The sequence below is a fragment of the Apteryx mantelli genome, chromosome 17, assembly GCF_036417845.1.
Source record: "Apteryx mantelli isolate bAptMan1 chromosome 17, bAptMan1.hap1, whole genome shotgun sequence".
NCBI lineage: Eukaryota > Metazoa > Chordata > Aves > Apterygiformes > Apterygidae > Apteryx > Apteryx mantelli.
The window spans coordinates 14,233,667-14,252,882 of record NC_089994.1 but is presented as its reverse complement, the minus strand read 5'-3'; the positions used below and the strand labels follow the sequence as shown (position 1 = coordinate 14,252,882).

Genomic DNA, 19,216 nt, shown 5'->3' with positions numbered 1-19,216 from the left:
ATTCTTGCTCTTTGCACAGAACTCCCACTGACATCAGTGGAAGTTCCCTGGCTGAAACAGCGATGGAATAAATTGTGATATTCTTGCAGAGTTAACCATAATGTTACCTAACTTCAAGGAATACGTAGCTGACCAAATGTGAGCCCATGCATCTTCTCAGCTCTGGCTAGAACACATCAGCTTTATGGATGTTATTTTCCATCTCTAAAAAAGAGCTGAGTTTTTTTGAATACTCTGCTGAATTTTCTGTGACATAGCACAATGAGTGTGGAAAAAGTGTTTATATCAACATTATTTGTAGTGGCCTTTATCCAAATTAACTCTGAAGTAACCAAGACCAGAGTATGACCAAAAGTTTATGGTACTCTCAATCATTATGTCAGGCTTAGTTTACAGTCCAAATTTCACCTGCTTCCAAGCAGCAAAGCTTGCGACTTTCTGCCGTAGTGGTGATACTTGCAACTGGTTTCACTGAACTCAGCTCTCAATGTGATGTAATGTTAGTGTCAAAGCCTGCTTCTGGTCTCATCATTTTTCTTTGTAATGCCAATTAATTCTTTTCCTTTTATATAAATGTGATATGAAGATTTGTGACTGTCGTAACTTGGTATTGGCATATACAGAGGAATTCGAAATGATGACACATAATTTAACCCATTCTTGCCTGTGGGATTCTTGATCAAATGTTTTTTCAAATCAAGAATGCAGATAAATGAATGCAAGTATCCCCTTTGTCCTGACTGGTTGCTCTTGAGTCACAAGTAATCGAGTGCTTAGCTATAAAGAGGTAGGGAAGATGCTGAGACCCCCTACTTTCTTTGTGTATCTGGGGAAGATGGATAAGTGACAGAAGTTGCTCACACCATGGAGGGTTCATACCGTGCTTGCTGCATAAGGTGCCAGCACAGAAGGTTTTCTGTATCTGTATTAGGTATTACATTGTTCTGACCTCTGGCTTCATTTCTGAGGTCACTGAAATGTGCTGAAGGTTGGTGCGGAGGAGGGACAGTCTGTGCCCTTGATGACGAGTCTGACGGTTCAGGTCCTTTGTAAAAGGGTGGGACTTCCATCAAGCAAAAGAAGTGCTGACTTGAGCTGGGCAAGGGTACAAGAAATTATCTGAGCTGGGAAAGGATAGGTGTTTTGTTAGTGGGTAATGAAAATGCTATGTTGGGTGAAGACATTTACTGTTTTCTGTTTAGGGGAACTAGGTGGAAGTTAAAACTTTTCAGTCACTTTTTAAAGTCATTTCTTATGCACACAACTAAATGGTTTGTGTCTGACTGTCTCCTTCAGTGAGAGCCTTAAGTCTAGCCATTAGAGTCTTCCTATAACCCATACAGGAACAAGAAAGAAAATGCTCCCTAATACTACTGTTTGTTAATTAAATATGTACAAATGGTAATGGTTTCCTCCATATGCTGTATTCATTAAAGCGATGCCCTGGTAACAGGAAAGAATGATCCTAGTCAAGAGTTGACAGGCAGTTCTTCATGCAAGACGACTGACACTGTCTCTGCAGTGTCAGAGTCAGACCTTGTGTTTCTGTTGTCATACTGCAAAGACAGCGTGGGCCTCCCAAAAAAGTTCACGGCTCACATCTCCCTTCCAAATCAGTGGGAATTACATAAGTAGCTCCCCACTTTGACTTTGGAAATGACAACCCTTGTTTTTTAAAAGTTTGTAATACACTTACAGAAACTTCTTTCCGGCTTGGATATTGATGCCTACTTATAACTCATCCTCTTTCTGTTCTCTCAATTTACTTTAAACTGCTTTCCCCATTTTTAAATTTATTGGGAACAAGTCCAAACATTGCTATCAGATGCTTTCAGTCTTTTGCCACACAAAATAAATTTGATTTTAAAACTTTAGTTGCTGCCTGCACAGAAAGTAGATTAGTTCTTGGGGATTTTAAAAATTAAGGAAAGTGGAAATGGCCAAGTTACTGTAATTTTGAAAAGTGCCTACATTTTAAATGAGTTCTTAGCTTCTCAAAAGGTTTCTTAGTAATCTTGCTTGTACACTCCCAAATTAGCTTGTAAACAGGATAGTGTATTGCATTTAAAAACAGAACATAAAAATCACCACCTATACCAGCTATCGTATTCCCTGCAGTTGCCTGATGTGAGAACAATTGTTTTCTTTATATTACTTGATGTATTCTTAAAGATTCAACTGCAATTTCTGTTTATCAATGGATAATCGAGGGTGCTAGAAGCAATGGCCGAATGTAAGGGAAACGCCGGTCCCGGTTGGTGAATGAGAGCCCTCTTGTCTTTGGTGCTTGTTCAGAGTGCTCAATATTGCAGAGCGGACACACATAAGAGTTCTACTTAAGCTCCTTTTACTTTTATGAAGTTCCAGTTCAGCTTTTGAGGAGTCTTGGACCATGGATCCTTTCATATATTATTTACAGTTTTCTGCCTAACAGCTTGTGTATGGGCGCAGACAGTGGGCTGATTCTCTGTCACATTGAGGCCTTTGATTCTATCGCAGCAATATAAAGGAAACGTAGAAGAGGCAAAAGTTGTGCCGTAAAGCCATTCAGTATACAGGGATATAGGATGCACTTTTTTCTATTTTAGTCCTAACCAGAGACAAAAGAAGTAAGACTGAATTCCTTGGTCTTGCCTGTTTAAATATCGCAGCTGAATAGCACAGGGCATTTACAGACCAAGTAAGGGAAGTGGCAGATTTTGAAAATTGCCTTTACCATAGTGTGTAATATATTAATAGCTTATACTTTAGTGTTTCTTAATTTGTGTAATACCAATAAGTTGTAACTGAGTTCAGTGGAGGTGAAATATGAAGGTTTCCATCTCTGCTCAAAGCAAGGTAGCTACCAACTGCTTCCTAATGCTGAGGATCGCTAATGATTGTAATGGTACCAGCTATGGACTCGTTAGATAATGTGTCCAATATATTTCCATTTCCTCTGTGCACATCATGAATGTGAAATTGCTGTAGTTGGTACTGTAAAACTATATGTAAAACTTCAGTAGCCTTTATCATGACAAACTATGCCTTTTACAGTTTTTTTGTGCAGATGCTGACCTGAAGTAATTAATCAAAATAAATCCATTCAAATGCACAGTGCTTCCTTTAATGAAACCATTAGCAAAGGGCAGAAGATTGAGGTTTCTAATTGCTGATAATGTGCCAGTAGTCAAATTTGCTGTACCTTCTCTCCAGAAAGGTTTTGGGGAATTTCAATAGGTTTTTTAACCTTTATAATTGTAGCTTTATATGAAACCCACTTAGAATTCAGATTCCCCAATAATGACCTATTGGAAAGAGAGAAACAGAAGTGACAGGTTATTACTTAACGATTGGTACATCAATTCTGTACTGTAATAGTGCACAAAGCAGGATTATCAGTCACAGTTGCTTGTTCAGCTTCTTCATTTTAAAGGTATAGATCATTTTCTTTTGTCCAGTGAAGAAGGATCATATTATTTGGGATGAGTGAAGCAAATAGAATTGTTTAGGATACAAGATATATATTGCGTTATCGTCCGTTTGGAAAATTTCAGAATCATAAAATATAGGGGTGGAAGGAACCACAAGAGGTCCTCTGCTCCCTTTCATCTGCTGCCTGACTCAAAGAACTTGTGTTATTTCTGAAAGATGTATATAAAGTACTTAAAAAATCTCTTATGATAAACTGTGCATTTTGTTCTGTCCCAGACAACCTATTCCAGCACTTCTCTATCATTATTTTTATAATAGAGATTGTCTTAATGTCAAACTTAAATCTTTGTTGTTGAAGTTTAAGCCTGTTCCTTCAGGCCCTGTACATGAATATGGAAAACAGTTTATTCTTCCTCCTTTTCAGTAGATTTTTATGTATCTGGAGACAGTGAGCATCTTTCCACTTAATCTTTCCTAGGCTAAACTATCCCAATTCTTTCAGTCATTCCTCACAGATCATATTTTCGAGACTTCAGATTATTTTCATTGCTCTTTTCTATTCCTCTTCAGTTGATCCATGTCTTTCTTGAAGTGTAATGCTCAAAATTGGACATAGTCCTTTAGCTGAGGCCTTGCTAGTGCTGAGCAGAGTAGAAAGAGTACCTCACATACCTTACAGATGATACTCTTTATACATCTTACTTCAGGAGGATCCTTTGTTTTGATTTGTTTTTAAACCACAGCAGCATGAAATTGCTAACTTATGCTCAGCTTGTGATCCACTGTAACCCCCAAATGCTTTTCTGAGAGCAGCTTCTCTCGTTAGATCTTCTCCATCCTGTATTTATAGAATTAGTTCTTGCTACAATAATGTAGCACCTTGCTTTTAACCTTAATTGCATCCTGCTTTTTCAGACCATGTTTCCAATACTGGATTCTTATCCTGTCCTCTGGAGTGCTTGCAGTGCCATGGTGTAGGCTCAGAGCTTAGCGGCAGCCCTGCTTGGCGATGCAGCAAACACGAGTTAGTGTGATACTGCTGCCATTCTCCCCATCACCCAGCATAACACCAAATTAGAAAAAGCCGGTCTTTTCCTGGTGGTGCACAGGACTGGGCAGTCTTAGGAGCACAGCATTTCTCCTGCCCATCAGAGTGCCTTGTGGTCTTGTCTGCTGGGCTTCTCACTTACCTACCATCCTGTTTGTGTTATTATTTGACTGTATGCTGGGGCCACTGGTTACTCAACATTGCAGGCCAGAGCAAAACTGAGCTGGAGGAAGATCTAGTGACTTGCAGGCGTTTTGTTGCAAGGTACACTCAGATGATGAATTTGTTCTGTTGCTCCTGGCACTTAAGTTTCACCTCACTGCATAGTCACATCTCTTCATTTTCATCTACTCTTGGAAATGGGGTGGGTTTTGTTCGTTCTGTGTGTATATGATTTTCTTATGTGTCTGAAACATCATAAATTACCATTAAATGCACACAAGGATAAATCTCCAAGCCACACAGTATGTTTTCTATCTGAAACGCGTTTCTGTTTATGGGATTTCTCTTCCTCTGAACCTGTCCTTTTAAATTAGATTTCTCTATCAGTAATTCATTTCAGTAGCTAAAGACAAACTGGATCAGAGTGGAATTATTTCAAAGCAGAGCTGAGATAGCCTGAAAAGATGCCTTGTCATTTCCACAAACTCTCTTTCTGCTCCTTCAGCCTGGAGTCCTTAGTTTGCACTGTTTAACACTCTGAGTCACAAAAAATAAGTAAAGGCGTTAAGGGATTGAGGCAAAAGATTCGTTTCCAAGGACACACAGCACTTCCAATAGCCAAATAGGCAGTGAAAAATGTGCTGAACCTGCCTATTTGTGAGCCTATCTGGGTTGTTCAATGTTTGTTGCTTTGGAAATCTGCAGACAGAAGAGTGGTTGTGTTTATTATTGAATTGTTAGTCATGATCTGCTCCTTTGTGCCTGTTTCTGGCCTTTTGGAAAAAAACAGTACAAGGAAATAAATACTTTGGAACAAAATTTTCAAGTTTGGTTCACAAAAGTTAAGTGCCAAGAGCCATGTAGTTCCCTACAATACTCTGCTGTTAAAAAATGCCAGGCACCTGGCAGAACCTGTATGGGGTGGAGAGTCTCCACCTTTGAACAATGAGTTCCTAAGAATGGCCTTAGACACCTAAAAATTGTTATTTATAAATTTGCCTCTGATTTGCTGTGATAGGTAGCAAGGTTTACATAAATGCTGTAGGAATTATGTAGGATTCTTACTTTCCCAGAACAGTCAACATCACTTTTCTTAACAGTTTTTTTAAAGTTTGTTGGGGTTTCTTATGAGAGATGGAGGAGAACCTGAGAAATAACAAGTTGCAAGATGAAAAGAAAATCTGACCCAGATATCAGACTCACTAAACTTGAATCGAAAACAATGTCTATTGAATCAGTGCTCCGTTTTGCTGCTGCTGACATCAATAGCTGCAGTCCTCTCAACTTTGGTGCTGAGGATTTTGCTGAATATTTTATTCACTTTATAGAGCTGAAAGTTGAAAAGTTGGAGAAAACCTTGAAGTTGTTTCTGCACGGGAATCTTGGGAATACAGTGATGATGAAACAATTCCAGTTGTTAGAAGAGCTAGCTTAGCTGATGGTGCTTTGAAAGGCTTTTGTATGCCATGACCCAAGTTCAAACTCCAGATTTCCTTGTTATTTCTCTACAGTTAATAGTGTCACTCTTTCTGGATTCCTTACATTTCTTCATTGGCCATATCAAAGGAAATTAAATCATATTGAAACAGTTCCAGATGAAAAGTTCACAGAGAGGCCCCATCTTTGCAATGGGCTTCAATTCAAAGGGTAATATTTTTTCTTGCAGACTTTTGCATCCTATTCCAAACATTGCCAGTCAGATCCAGTTTAATAAAAATTCTGAACTCATGTTTTGGAAGGTAAATATTGGGAAAAGCAGCACATACTTAAAAAGTAGAGGTGACCTGTGATGTGTTCCTGCCTGGATCGAACTAAGCTGCCCTCATTTTGCTCTCTGTTTGATAGTGTACAATGCAGCTGATGGTGGTTATTTAGCAAACATAGGGGTGGGAGTTTGCTACATTTTACCAAGTTGAGCCTGACTGCAGGTAAGGTTGGATGATGAGCCACTGAGAAATAACGTGTTTGTCTTGAGTGTAAGCGCAGTTGAAGAGCTGGAGCTTGTGTTTTGGAAATCTCTTTGGCAGTCCCTTAGCAGTGCTGTGCTTTGCTCTGTTTGCAGGACACGGAAATTCTGAACACGGCAATTCTCACAGGAAGAACCGTTGCCGTGCCCATCAAAGTGGTCTCCATTGAGGAGAACAGTGCTGTGACAGACATCTCGGAGTCAGTTGAATGCAAATCCTCTGATGAAGATGTCATCAAGGTAAGTTCATGCCGTGTGTTGGCTTCTGAAATGTCACGCCTTGCTTACACAACAGGATAATAGTCCGGGATTGACCAGTAAATTTAGTCCTGCAAATTGATCATTCTTTGGTTTTAGCAGTGTAAGGAGGAGGTATTTAAAGACAAAGAGAGAGTTAAGTGCATCGGTACAGTCACCACACTGAGTTTCAGTAGAATTTTAGTGTTTAATTTTTATCTGTGTCCTTGCTTTAAAAGATCTTGATAATGTCACCTCAAGTCCTGTGTGCAGTTAGTCATTCACTCCAAAACCAGCTCTGCTGCAGCTAGTTAGTACTGCCTCTCCAGATGTTTCTCATCACCTTTCCAGCTGTGATTATCACCTCCGCAGCTGAATCAGTGGGACGGACTGTACAAGCCTTCCCCAGCAACTGCAGTGCAAAGTCACCTGGCTCGACTTCACATTCTGCTGAGGGCTGTTTCGAACTAGCAAGTTGATTCTGCACAGAAGGGGCTGGAAAGCACTCACGTGACCTGATCCACCACTTTAACACCAGCAGCTTAATGTTGCACGGTAACAAACACCAGTGGGGTGGTAGGGTCTTAAGGCAACACAGCTATTTCTGCTGTGAATATGTAGTCACAGCCCTGAAGGGAAATCCCAGTTGTGCAGTGAGTTGGTACAAAGACAGTGCTCCATGGGAAGCCCACTGCGGCTTTCCAGATAGGGCTGTCATAGCACATGGTCTTTGAGCAAGGGTGATTTTATCCTTGGTCCAAGGATAAAAGCTCTTTGGAACAGGGTTTTTATTATATTATGTGACTGTACAGCGCATAGCGCACTGGGCTTTGTGATTATATTCTTCAGGTGTTTTTAATAGGCTATTGGCTCTCTCAGATGGATAGTGTACAAATAGCACTACCACCGCATTATGTATTGCAGTGAGTTTGGTCTGTAGGTTCATGGAAAGCAATAAAATTTGTGTAAACCTGCAGCATCCAGCAGCTTACTGCACTGTTGTACAATTTATGTAGAAGCATTTATTATACCAGCAGCCAAGCAGGTGGGAAAAATAGTCATTCTTTGAACTAATGAAGCCATTACAGAGATGCAGAGATGGTTTTCTCCTTCTAGTGGACCCTCCAAAGCCAAACAAATCTCTCCAGTCTGCTGAAGCTTGAGGAGCTCCCATTTATCAGATGCTTCACAGAGCTTTTTCCAAAGAATTCCTGTTAACCTTTTTTCCTATAAGGTACCCACCTAACTAAAAAATAATAGCTAGAATTTGACTTGGGATTCATCCAAATTGTAGTCTTATTGGAAATGACATTGGAAGTGTTCCTGAGGAAGAAAAAATACAAGATGGCATTTACAAATTAAAAAAAAACTAAATTCAGGAAGGACTGCTGTGATCACCAAGACAAGCCTTCTTCCTTAAACAGCTTACAGAATTTCACCAAATAATTCCAGCCCCAAAGGGATTTGTTCTTCCCAACTGTGAAAATGACCACTGAACTTCCAAGTCTTCCACTCAGAGAAGGACTCATGTCGGGAGAACAAAATAAATCTGGTGGGTGTTTGTTCTACATCACCGCATGATGCATAGAAGATGACAGCACAATGATTTCCCAAATAAAAATTCCTTCGCAAAAAAACATCTTCTGGGTTTCATAGTTTTGAAGCATATTGATCAAGAAGAAAAGAAATTGCCAAATCTCACAAGAACAGGAGTGTTCTTCTTGCAGTAATTGCAGTACATCTTGAACTCTTGCAGCTCTCCAGCTATTTGTTTGGAAGGAAGGTTTCCTTGAAGTGCTGTGTCCTTTGATTAGGACTTGGGACCCTGCTGTACTCTTCTCTGATTTTCTACCGAAATAATTTATCTCCACTAAAAGGGTTTTTCTTAAAATGGAGTCTCTTTGCACTAGCTGAACATTTTTAAGTGGCTTCTAGAAGCTTCCCTATGTAGCCACTCTAAAGTTAAAGTGAAGCAAATAACTGGAGGCTAACACACAATGTTTTTTGGAATCGACTAGAGAAATTTTTCAGGTGTAATTTCTTTCTCTTCAGAAATGTTTTGAAATTACTCAGATGAATAGAGAGACTATCTTCTGTACCTTTAGAAATATATGCAGAATCCCAAGAGGAACGCATCTGTGACACGAGTGCTAACTGCTATAAATCATGCCATTTGTTAGTTAAAAAATAGAGTTCAATGAAATGCTTTGAACAAAAATTTTTTATCTTTTGATCATAAAGGAAAAAGAGCTTTTTTCACCTAGAATATTCCAGTTCCCAGGAAATTTCTTAACACAGGGAGATTAAGTTAGTGGTTCACGTCAAGTTGAAATGTTCATTTTGATTCTGGTTTTAGAAAGCACTCAAAGTTTCAAATCTAAGCACAAAGGCATTTCATCCTTAATTTGTTTTGAAAGTCCCCATCAAGATTTATGTTAAATTCATTGGATATATCTTCTTCCTCTCTAAAATGTTGTTTTAGAGGCTTTGTTGGGAGTAACATTTGTGTTTAAAAATGCCCAGTTATAAATAATATCTGTTGGTAGAAAATCATGGTATCTTTAAGAAGGAATGTCTTCATGTGTTTCAGTTCATGCTCCCAAGCACAGCAAGTTATAGCAGCATCAGTACGTATTTACTGGTATGAAAGCTGATTAATGAATTTAAACCACAAACTAAGAAAAATAAGGAGATATTGATAAGAGCTGTTTACTACTTAGACATTTCACCTTCTAGAGGTTCACACAGATATTTTTGTTCAATTTCAGTTATGTGGAATTTCTGATAACTTTAGATTCTAGCAAACGTACAGAATTACACTGGGAGCTGGAGCTGTTTGGTGCCTATTAGGACTTAGTCTGTAATATTTAGTCATCAGATAAGTAAGTGTCCATTTGTGTGGTTCATGTAAAGAGCCCAGAGGTAACGTTTCTGCCCTTCTGTTTGAATGGCCACCAGATAAAAGCCTATTTCTATTAATTTTTGCAGTACCTTCAGTTTGGCTTCAATTACATATTTCTCAGTAGCAGAGCCCAGTGGACATCTGAACATAGATATATCTGCAAGTAACAGTTTCTAAAAGGTAACTAAAGGTAATAGCTTCCCCAGGGTTAAGAAGCATGGTCTCTAGGCAGCTCAGCACGTAGTCTGTGTCCTGGCTTAATCTGCTGACTACAGTTCCTTTTACTTTTTTTAATAACTCTGTTTCAGCTCCTAACAGCATTCTACTCCTTTACTTCCAAATTTACAGTTGATTTCATGAACTTTAAAAGTCTTTGAATGCTCTAGACCTTCACACAATGATCCAACCTTTTAAAAGTGGACAAAAAATTTATTATGGCAGTAAAAATCAAGTAACAGCCAAATTCGACTGTGCTAAGCTAGAATTTACCAATAGGATCCATATATCTGGATCCATTAATAGTAATTGTAGTTCCTTAGCTAGACACCTTCCCATTTCCTGGAAATTCAAGTGGATTGTAGCTGCTTTGGTGCAGTTTGTTCAAGAGCAAACGCGGCTCCAGGTTGCCAGGTCATTGGGCTGCTAAAACAGCTGCAGTTTGATGTTCTGGAAAGGAGCAGAGTTTCAGGAGACTGGTAATACCTAGTGACATTTCCAGATTGCAGACTCTTGGTGATGCCTACAAAGTTGTAGATAGTTTTGCCATGGAAATAATCTGAGTTCGAAAATCTTCTGTCTATGTGTATTTCAGAAGCTACTGTAAGCATTTTGGGTTTGCATTTTGTCATTCCTGGACTAGTTTTTATGCCATTGCTACATGAAGGGATGCTATATACATGGTATTTTATTCTCATATTTATTTATATTATTTATAATTGGTAAATTTAAAAAATGGGTAATAATCTCAATGTAGTCATCCTGAACCATATTCTGAAGACCTTATTTACTAGTTTCTTTCCATTTTTAAATGGCATTAATGGCGTGGAGATGTTTTCAGATCAAAATATGGATTCAAATAATACTAATCCATGCATGTAGCTGCTATGGTCATCACTAAGAACAGAAACAGAGATGTAACCTTAAAGATGACCCTCAGTAGTCGTTAATGAATGTGGGCTCTTGTTTTCATTGGGACCAGTGAGCAGAGAGCGCCATAACCACAGGTAAAGGCCACTGGAAAAATTTTAAGAATTTCTGATTTGAGCTCAGAACCAGAGCAGAGTGTCACGGCTGTCCCTCTCTTATCACAGTAAGTTGAAATAATATCCCAGATCAAAGCAACACTGAACTGCTGGGGGCTGAAAATCTGGCTAGGGATTTTTATGGTTGAACTCTAGCTTAATAGTGACAAGTATTGGAAACACTGTTGGTGTCAAAGCTTTCAAAGCAATAGTGATGGGAATTATAGGCACCTGTCAAGGTTACAGTTCTTTTTTGAAGGCTCAATCCAGTAGTTTTTACCCACATGAATAACTTTTCTGTGAATACTGCTGACTTCAGTGAACCTACTCACATGAAATAATTAGGATTCATAAAAGTTTCAGAGATTTTGCCATTTGTGATGAAAACAGTTTATAAAATGAAATTCATTCTTGCTAGATAGACACAAACTTATGTTGAAAAGTCAGCTGTTCATTTGTGAATCTATTCAGATTAAAAGCCAGTCTGGATGCTATATAACACACGATGCAGGAAAGTCTCAGTTTGCCAGTAAAGAAGCTGACAGATGGACATTTTCCTAAGAGATCAATAAATAGTTGTTTACTAATTTTAATAGCTTATTTTCAAAATTTTATAGCTGGAGCTATATCACAAGACACTATTTGCTAATGAAAAACAGCCGTCAGCTGTTATTTAGAAGATACCTGGCTATTGTCTTAATATTCCTAATCTTAAGCAATTAGCTATACTTCAACCTCTTCAGTTGTTTATTTAACTACAAAGAACTTTCAGTGCTCTGCCTTGCTTTCAAGTATTTGCAAAACTTATATCTATTTTAAAACTAGATACAGAAATGCTGTTTTCCCTTTGATATGCAGAAGAACATCTAGTTAACAGCATCCATAGGCATTTTTAATAAAAGTTGAGTTATGCATTTTTCTGCCAGTAGGTTGAATGCAGTTCCAAGCTGAGTGGCTGAGCTGCAGGCAGCTAATAAAGAATCGATCTCTTAAGCCTCAGTCCTGCACTCATTAAAGTCTCGCACTCATTAAAGCCATCAGCAAAGCTCCCCTGAAATTTTAATGGTATGGGAACAGTCCCTGAGGCTCCTTAAGGTCTCATCATAGTACCATGGTTATTCCAAAGCAAAAACTCTTAACAAAAGTAAGAGTATGTATTTACAGATGGCCTTTCATCATATTGTTTAGGCAACAACTAGAAAGTTATTTACTCTGACTTGAATCAGTGGCCATGCACTGAGGCAGCAAGATCGCTTGCTCTCTGAAATGCAGAGCCTGGATGCCAGGACCTTCCAATTCAAAAGCAGGCTTCTGCCGCCAGAGCTCAGGGAAAACATTCAGTCCTTTATTTGTGGTAGCCTTACCTAGAAAAGCACAGTTATACACACGTAAACAAGGCTGATATGGTTAGTTCCCACACTCTGCACATGTACTGACCTGAATGGGGATCAGCTTCTCCACACAGCTGATGGACTGACTGGGGATAATGTCCTGCTGCAGCACCAGCTTCTGCTGCCCAGTCTACTCCAGTCCCCGTGCCTGCTGCACGGGCTTGGCTGCTCCGGGATCCCTTCGAACTTTCCAGACCTGCAGTCAAGAGAGAGCAAAACCGGGACCCAGGGAATGGTGAGATGGGGACATGCAAATGGTGATTTCAAGGGGAAGCAGAGTTTTGGAAGATTTCATCCTGTTAGAAACCCTGGCACATCATGAGCACATTACAGTTTTCCCTCAGACCTTCTGACTCCTGCTGCGTCCGGCAGCGTAAGCATCCAAACAGACATTGCATTTCCTCATCTTAGTATACACATATCTTCTTTGTATGGGGCTTTATTACAAAGCCTTCAAGCCTCAGAGGATTTAGGGCATCACATTATGTTTTTAGTGCAGGTTATAGGAGAAAATAAAAACAAGGGAGTGACTGGAAAGGACTGGTTGTTCCTACCAGCAATTTCGATCCAGGAAGAACACTAACTTCCAATAAAAAGTTTGTACAGTGAATATAACACAATTGATTTATGGCTCATTTCTTACTTAGGTCAAATAAAATTCTATTTGGAGTTTGTTAGCTAGGTGCAACTGTTGTAGACATGAACATGCTGAAAAACAAGTGGATAAACTTCTGCTTAAAACAAGTCTCATTCCTAACTCAGTCCTGTAAAGCAAAGGGAGAGGTGGAAGGTTACCCTGGATGGGGTTCCAGGAATCTAATGCGGGCTAATAATAGATCGGCCGCATTCTGTGCAGTCACTTTAATGTAGTGCTTGTGAATCTCTCTTTTATGGTTTTACAGGAGTCCTACAGGGCTCAGTGGAAGTGTGAAGGGGTCAATCTAAACAACAGCAGCTACTGCCTGTCCTCCTCCGCGGTAATATGCAGGCAGCTCCTCATGCAGGGTGGATCCCTCTTTCAGGTACTTCGTCCCAGAGCACAGTCTAAATTGTACCAGTGCTCTCATTTAAAAAAATAAAATAATTGTCTAGCTTTCTGGCAGGAGTGTAGAAAAGTTGGGCTGTTGCTCGTGAGGGATCTGTGTGTTCCTTCGCAGGTGTGCAAGTCCTCTGCTCGCTCCAGGAGCAGGAGCAGAGAGCTGGGTCGGAGCCAACAGAGCCCCGCTGCCTGGGGGCCCGGAGCCCGGTGTCCGCCCGGAGCTGTGGGGACACACAGGCAGGCTCAGGACAAGCAGGGGGTCCCTGTCCCGTGCTCCGCTGCACGGCACAGACCTCCCCGGAGGGTCTACCCCAAACGACTTCCCTGCAGTCCGAGTGCGGTAGCTGATGAACTGTAAATACATTCTGACTCACCGCGTCCTAATATAGCCTTGAAAACCCTCAAAAGCAGAAGCCATATCTCTTCTTGAGTGCAAACCCAGAACCTTTTTTATCTGATAGTTCCTCTTTTCTCTTCTAATACTTTATATTCCTGTGACCTGTGTCAAAATGAGAAGCCTTAGAAATGCAACAGAACAGTGAGAGCATGGAAATTCCACTGCTTTATTGGTCTGAAGCCCTGTTACTTTTTTGACTTTTCTTCTGGTAAATCTAATATGATATGTTGTATTCTGAACAGAATTACAAATAGAAAGTCCATCCCTCATACTTTTCATAGTCCTGTGGTTTACTGGGATCAATATACATCAGCAGAGCAGAAAAACTTCAGGAAAGCTCTAGAAAAATGAAGTTTTACTGCACACTTCTGTCAGATGCAAGTACGACATACAGGCCAGCAACGTGTGGAGCTTTCACAGAGGAAGTTCTATCATGAATGTATATATAACACTACTCCCCAGCAGTCAGCCTCTGTGGAATTTGAAACTCAAAATTGACATGGGCTGAGATACTTAAATTCAGCAATGAAAGGTGTAAATACCTTGCCGTCACATAATACACAAAAATTTCAAGGGCAACTTTAGAAACATTTAAGCCATATCCTTGCAGACTACTTTCCCTGTCATCTCATGCCTCCATTCAGCTCTCCAGCTGTGTTAGTAATGTCAGTATGGAGAACCTGTACATCACAAATGAAAAATCAAAGCAGAGTGGCAATAACAATGCCTGAAGTTCCACCGAAAGTGCTTCAAAATCAACTTCAAAGCTGCACGATGAAGACCAAGAAGGGAAATGGGAGAAATAACATTAGTCTTGTGATAGCTGTAGGCTTGATGGGAGGATTAGTAGCAGTTTCCTCCAAACTTTTTGAGAGCAATAGAGAGTCAGAAGAAACAATGGTACCCTTCTTTTCCTTTTTTCCTGATAGCTAAAATTCACACTTTGGGAATTTCTATATTGTAGATGCATATTAAGTTAGAAAACAGCAAGCAATGTGATGTTTACAAATGAGCAACTGCTCTCCAAAGTGTGTAGTTTAAAGAGATTAAAAGTCACTACATTCATCCTGTGCTCCTGCTTTGTCATGCAAGCTATTTGGACTCATGCTGTATGTATAGCATGTATATATAGTCTAGCATGTCCCTAGTGAGTAGGAGCCAAACTCTCTGCTCTTCCCTGTTTTCAGAAGTTACTTGACTCGAGAGTGCACAAAACAAGACAGATTTGGTTTTATGTGATAATGCTAGCTGCAGAGAGCTCCTGTGGCTCAGTGGAGCTGCAGTTCAGCTTCAAAAGCTGGTCATTTGGGAGCAAATAGATGCCTTCCAGTCTCAGCAGGCATTTTGTGCCCCTTTTACTCTCTCAGTTCTGTCGAGGTGAATGATAGTCAGTTAGTTAAATGTACAGCTTCTGCTCTGCAAAGCTGCCAGCAAAATCTTTGTAATGAGATTAGATAATGTGCAGCCTTTTCCCTAAGAAAGGCTCTCTATCTTTGGGGCTTTCTAGTTAGTTTTGCTAATCTGGCTGCTAATACTGAAAATGCAGACCCTTCTAAACAGAGCGATTCCAAATTGCTTCCCAAACTACAGCCCTGACTTTACAGAGCTCTCCTCTTCTTCAGCCCTCAGGGCTTGATCCCTGTGTTATTTAGTGCAGGTTGCTGGGAATTTTGCCTGAGGACTGATCACAGGGATTGAAGCCGTATTTGGATCGTGGCAGCTGCTTACAAGCACAAAGCAACATTAAAGCACAAGCCTTTTTATCCATTGAAAACTGCAGAAATTCTAAGAATGGCAGAATGTAAGAGGCTTAAATCAGTTATTAAAGTATAATACCTACCCTGCTCCCTCATCACTGTTTCCAGAATGGGAGTAATTATTCCATGCAACTATTTCCAGAAACAAGTTAATTCTTTTTCTTTCAGTGGGTCCTAGGTAAAAACAACTCTCAGCATTATTCTTGCCTGTAACATGAAAAATCAAGCCTTTCATTTATTAAGTTGACAGTGATCGGTGTTAAGCCTTCGTTATTGTATTTGCCTTTGCTGCTCTGCCTGTGCGGGAAGTTTTTGGCTCGCTTTCCGAGTCATGGCGCACAGCTCCAGCTGAAGTTGGTGGGAACAGTAGGTGGCTCTGGCAAGTCAAGTCACACTAGCAATGAGCTGCTCCTGTAATGGATGCTTCCTTTTTGAAAGCTGCTCTAGCGGTGTCACAAAGTCTGTAAATATCATTTCAGAGATCATGGAACAGCTCAAGTCTGAAGTTTTAGCTCTTACCAAACTTAAGCAGTTTCACATGAAAAAATAAATAGCATAGGCCTTGAGACAGCTTCCATTTTCCAGTAGTAGCTTATTGATTATTCAGAATTATGCAGCCAGGTATTCAAATCCTTCTTATGAAGCAGTTGCTGTCACCTAGTGTGCATGTAGCATAGGACTTCCTTTATGTGCAAAACCATAGTCTTTAATTAGAATTAAGGCTAGAGAGCTGGAGCTAGTTTCTCTCAAAACTTCTAGAATTTAATAGAGAATAATATCCTTTCTACAGATGATTTTTTGAAAGAATATTATGAAATTCTATAGCAGGGATATTACAAAATTCTAAAGGAATGTCCAAAAATGTTGTGGAAAGGTTATCACTGTCTAATATACTCTATATGATATTATGTAAAGCAGTATATTCAGCAGATAAATCATTCTGGTGCTCTGTATTTCTTAATGGAACAAGTGAATTTGTTCGCAAAGCTTAACCTTCATGTGCTTCAATTGCCCTTCTGTTATGTAAGAGTGATGATACTGAGCTAAAATGCTAGGAGAGTCATATATTTGAAAAGTGCTGAACATCACTGTTCTTTACTAATTATCCTGTAAATTTTTTTCATTGAAATTGAGATTTCTTTAAAATCTACTGGAAAAAGCTTTTTGTTCATAGGAGTGCTTTCATAAATATGTAAGCATTTATGTAACATTTGAATATTTTAGCAACACTTATATTCGTATAAGAGAAATGGGTAAATGGGTTTACGCACCAAAATATAAGATTCTGAACCTTTCCAGACAGATAGGAAAGTTTATCAGAAAACCACTGCTCAAGTACTGCAAAACTTGTTATCTTAAATAAATGATTAATTTGTTTAAGAACACTCTACAATACTTTTTGTCACGTCAAAATCACAGTGTGAAGATAATGTGAGCCTAAGTCTTAGAGGAGGGATTGAAAGCCACATATCGCAAAACTGACCTTCCTGGGCCCTGAGAAGAGAGCTCATCGGGGCTGAACCTGTTCAGAAATAGGGACTCCATCTGTGCTGCGTCCTGCTAAGGGACTCAGATTCTTCTAAACTGCAGCAGTACTCTCTTCACTGTATGAGGCTATTGCACAAAATGTAAATATGTTCTTCCAGCAATAAAAACAGATTGGAGCAGAGACAGAAACAGAAGAAAAATCTCTGTGATGTCTCTTTACAGGAATGCAAGCTTCTTTTTATCTATCATATTAAAACTACTAGTGAAAAGGAAAAGAGTCAACATCAGGAATACTAGATGTGAAGGACCCTGGGGGCTCTGTCATGCAAACCTACTGATATGTCTTTCTCCTGGCATGCAATATTCCTGCTGTTACAGTCCAGACATTTTTTTGTGGATTATTCTAAAGTGAAGCAGATTTTCTGACAGCTTGGTGCTATCTCCAAATGGAGTTTGGAACATCAAAGAGTTTTCCACAAACCAAGTGCTGAACCCAGAGTTAGATCTGAATTAGGTAATCACTGTCTTCATGCAAAGTTCGATGAAGAGGGGAGATAATATACAAAATAGGGGAGAGCAGTCTCACTTTTGAAGGAGTGATCTAGAAATCACAACTCTTGAGTTTTATTCTCATTTCCACTGCTGACCTTAGACAAGTCATTTTGGCCTAATTTAATTAGAGTGGTCACTAATTGGGTGTGCCTCTACTTTACATATGTATCCAAACAAGGTACTCATCACCACAGGCCCAGCTCATGCCAGTTACATTTAAAATTTATCTCTAAGAATACAAGTTAATTGTAATCATTTGGGTCTCCCTGCCTGCATTTACTGAGCAATAGCCAGTTAGGATCCTACTGGTGTACTTAGCAAATTCCTTTTCTACCATAATTATCTTTCTTTGATTTCTCCAACACAATGTTGGTTTTTTTGCTTTCGAGTGATGGCAGCCAGGCAGCCTGTGAAGCAGCTGACAAAAAATAGAGTTTAAAATATTTATCGCATGGGTATTGAAGCATGTATGCCTTTATTTGCAGGATGTTTTTCAGATCTAATAGGCTAATGAATACAAGCAGGCCATCTACCATTATCATATCTCTTCATTTCTGTTCTGTTTTAAAGTTCTGAGACCTTTTAAACCTCAGTGTTTAATTAAAGCCAAGCCACACAGACTTGTTCCTAGAAAATGGGCTGATAACTCGCAAATATGCAGTGTTCATAAGCTTAACAGTTTTGCCATATTAGGAGCTTCTCTTTTTTGTCCTTTAGAATTGTCCTTCAGAGGCCTGTTGGTAGAGACTGATGTCTCCAGAGATGAAAAACCACTAGGGGATTAAACAAGCTTAGAGTAGGCTCACAGAGTCTGTAACACTCATTCATTTTTAGGTCTTCTAGTCGTCATTCGTTCCACTGCTGGCTACTACAGATATGAAACAGAGCAGACGGTGTTCTGAGTTCACCATCTTTTGAAAGACAGTCTTAACTTATATTTGACATGGAATTTGTCTTGTAAAGCATCTGCCTCCATCTGTCTGTAATTGAGTGAAGATTTCTCAGGAATCTGCAGTGGCGTTGAACCCAACAAAACGGGGTTACCCTATTCCTCCCTCTTACAGAAGTGTCAACAGTCCCTTTTATGGCTGCAGAGTCCAAGGCAGTACGTTGTCCCATTCTTCATGGTGACTTCAGGCAGCTCGTGCTGTGATAGGCTTCTCTCTTCTTGCAGTTCCGCAGTGCAGAGCTCACTGTAGGATCAAGATCTTAATCTGCAAAGTAGCAAGTAAAGGAAGAGACAGAGGTTTTGCATTTGTTCAGGAACCTCACCAGGAATCTCCTTAATATTCACTGCAACTAATTTGTTCATTACCAGGTGGAAAGCTACATTCGCTCCTCAGATCACAAAACCACCTAGTACCATAGTCTGTGATTCAGGAGTGACTCTTCTTTTGATTTCCAGACAGTAGTTTGCTCTGTCAGCTCAATAAAATGTGATTTGTGGCAGAGAGAAACTATCCAAGTCATTTGGAAAGGCAATGGCCTTTGTTACAAAGGGGCACAAAAATATAATGGCAGAAAAAAGAAAGACAAAGAAGAAACCTCTTGGGAATTGTGCTTAGCCCTGTCTTTTGCTGTCTGGCTTCTTTATTTTAGTTGTAATCTAGAGAGAAGTTAGA

At 39.6% G+C, this 19,216-nt stretch overlaps 1 protein-coding gene across 1 annotated transcript in view; it reads left to right on the top strand.

The window, feature by feature from the left end:
- Positions 1-19,216, top strand: part of TMEM132C (transmembrane protein 132C) — a 216,055-nt gene that overhangs the window by 178,471 nt on the left and 18,368 nt on the right. Inside the window, exon 5 of the mRNA XM_067307074.1 lies at positions 6,687-6,830. Coding sequence (XP_067163175.1) covers positions 6,687-6,830 — 144 coding nt within the window. The remainder of the gene's footprint in view (positions 1-6,686; positions 6,831-19,216) is intronic.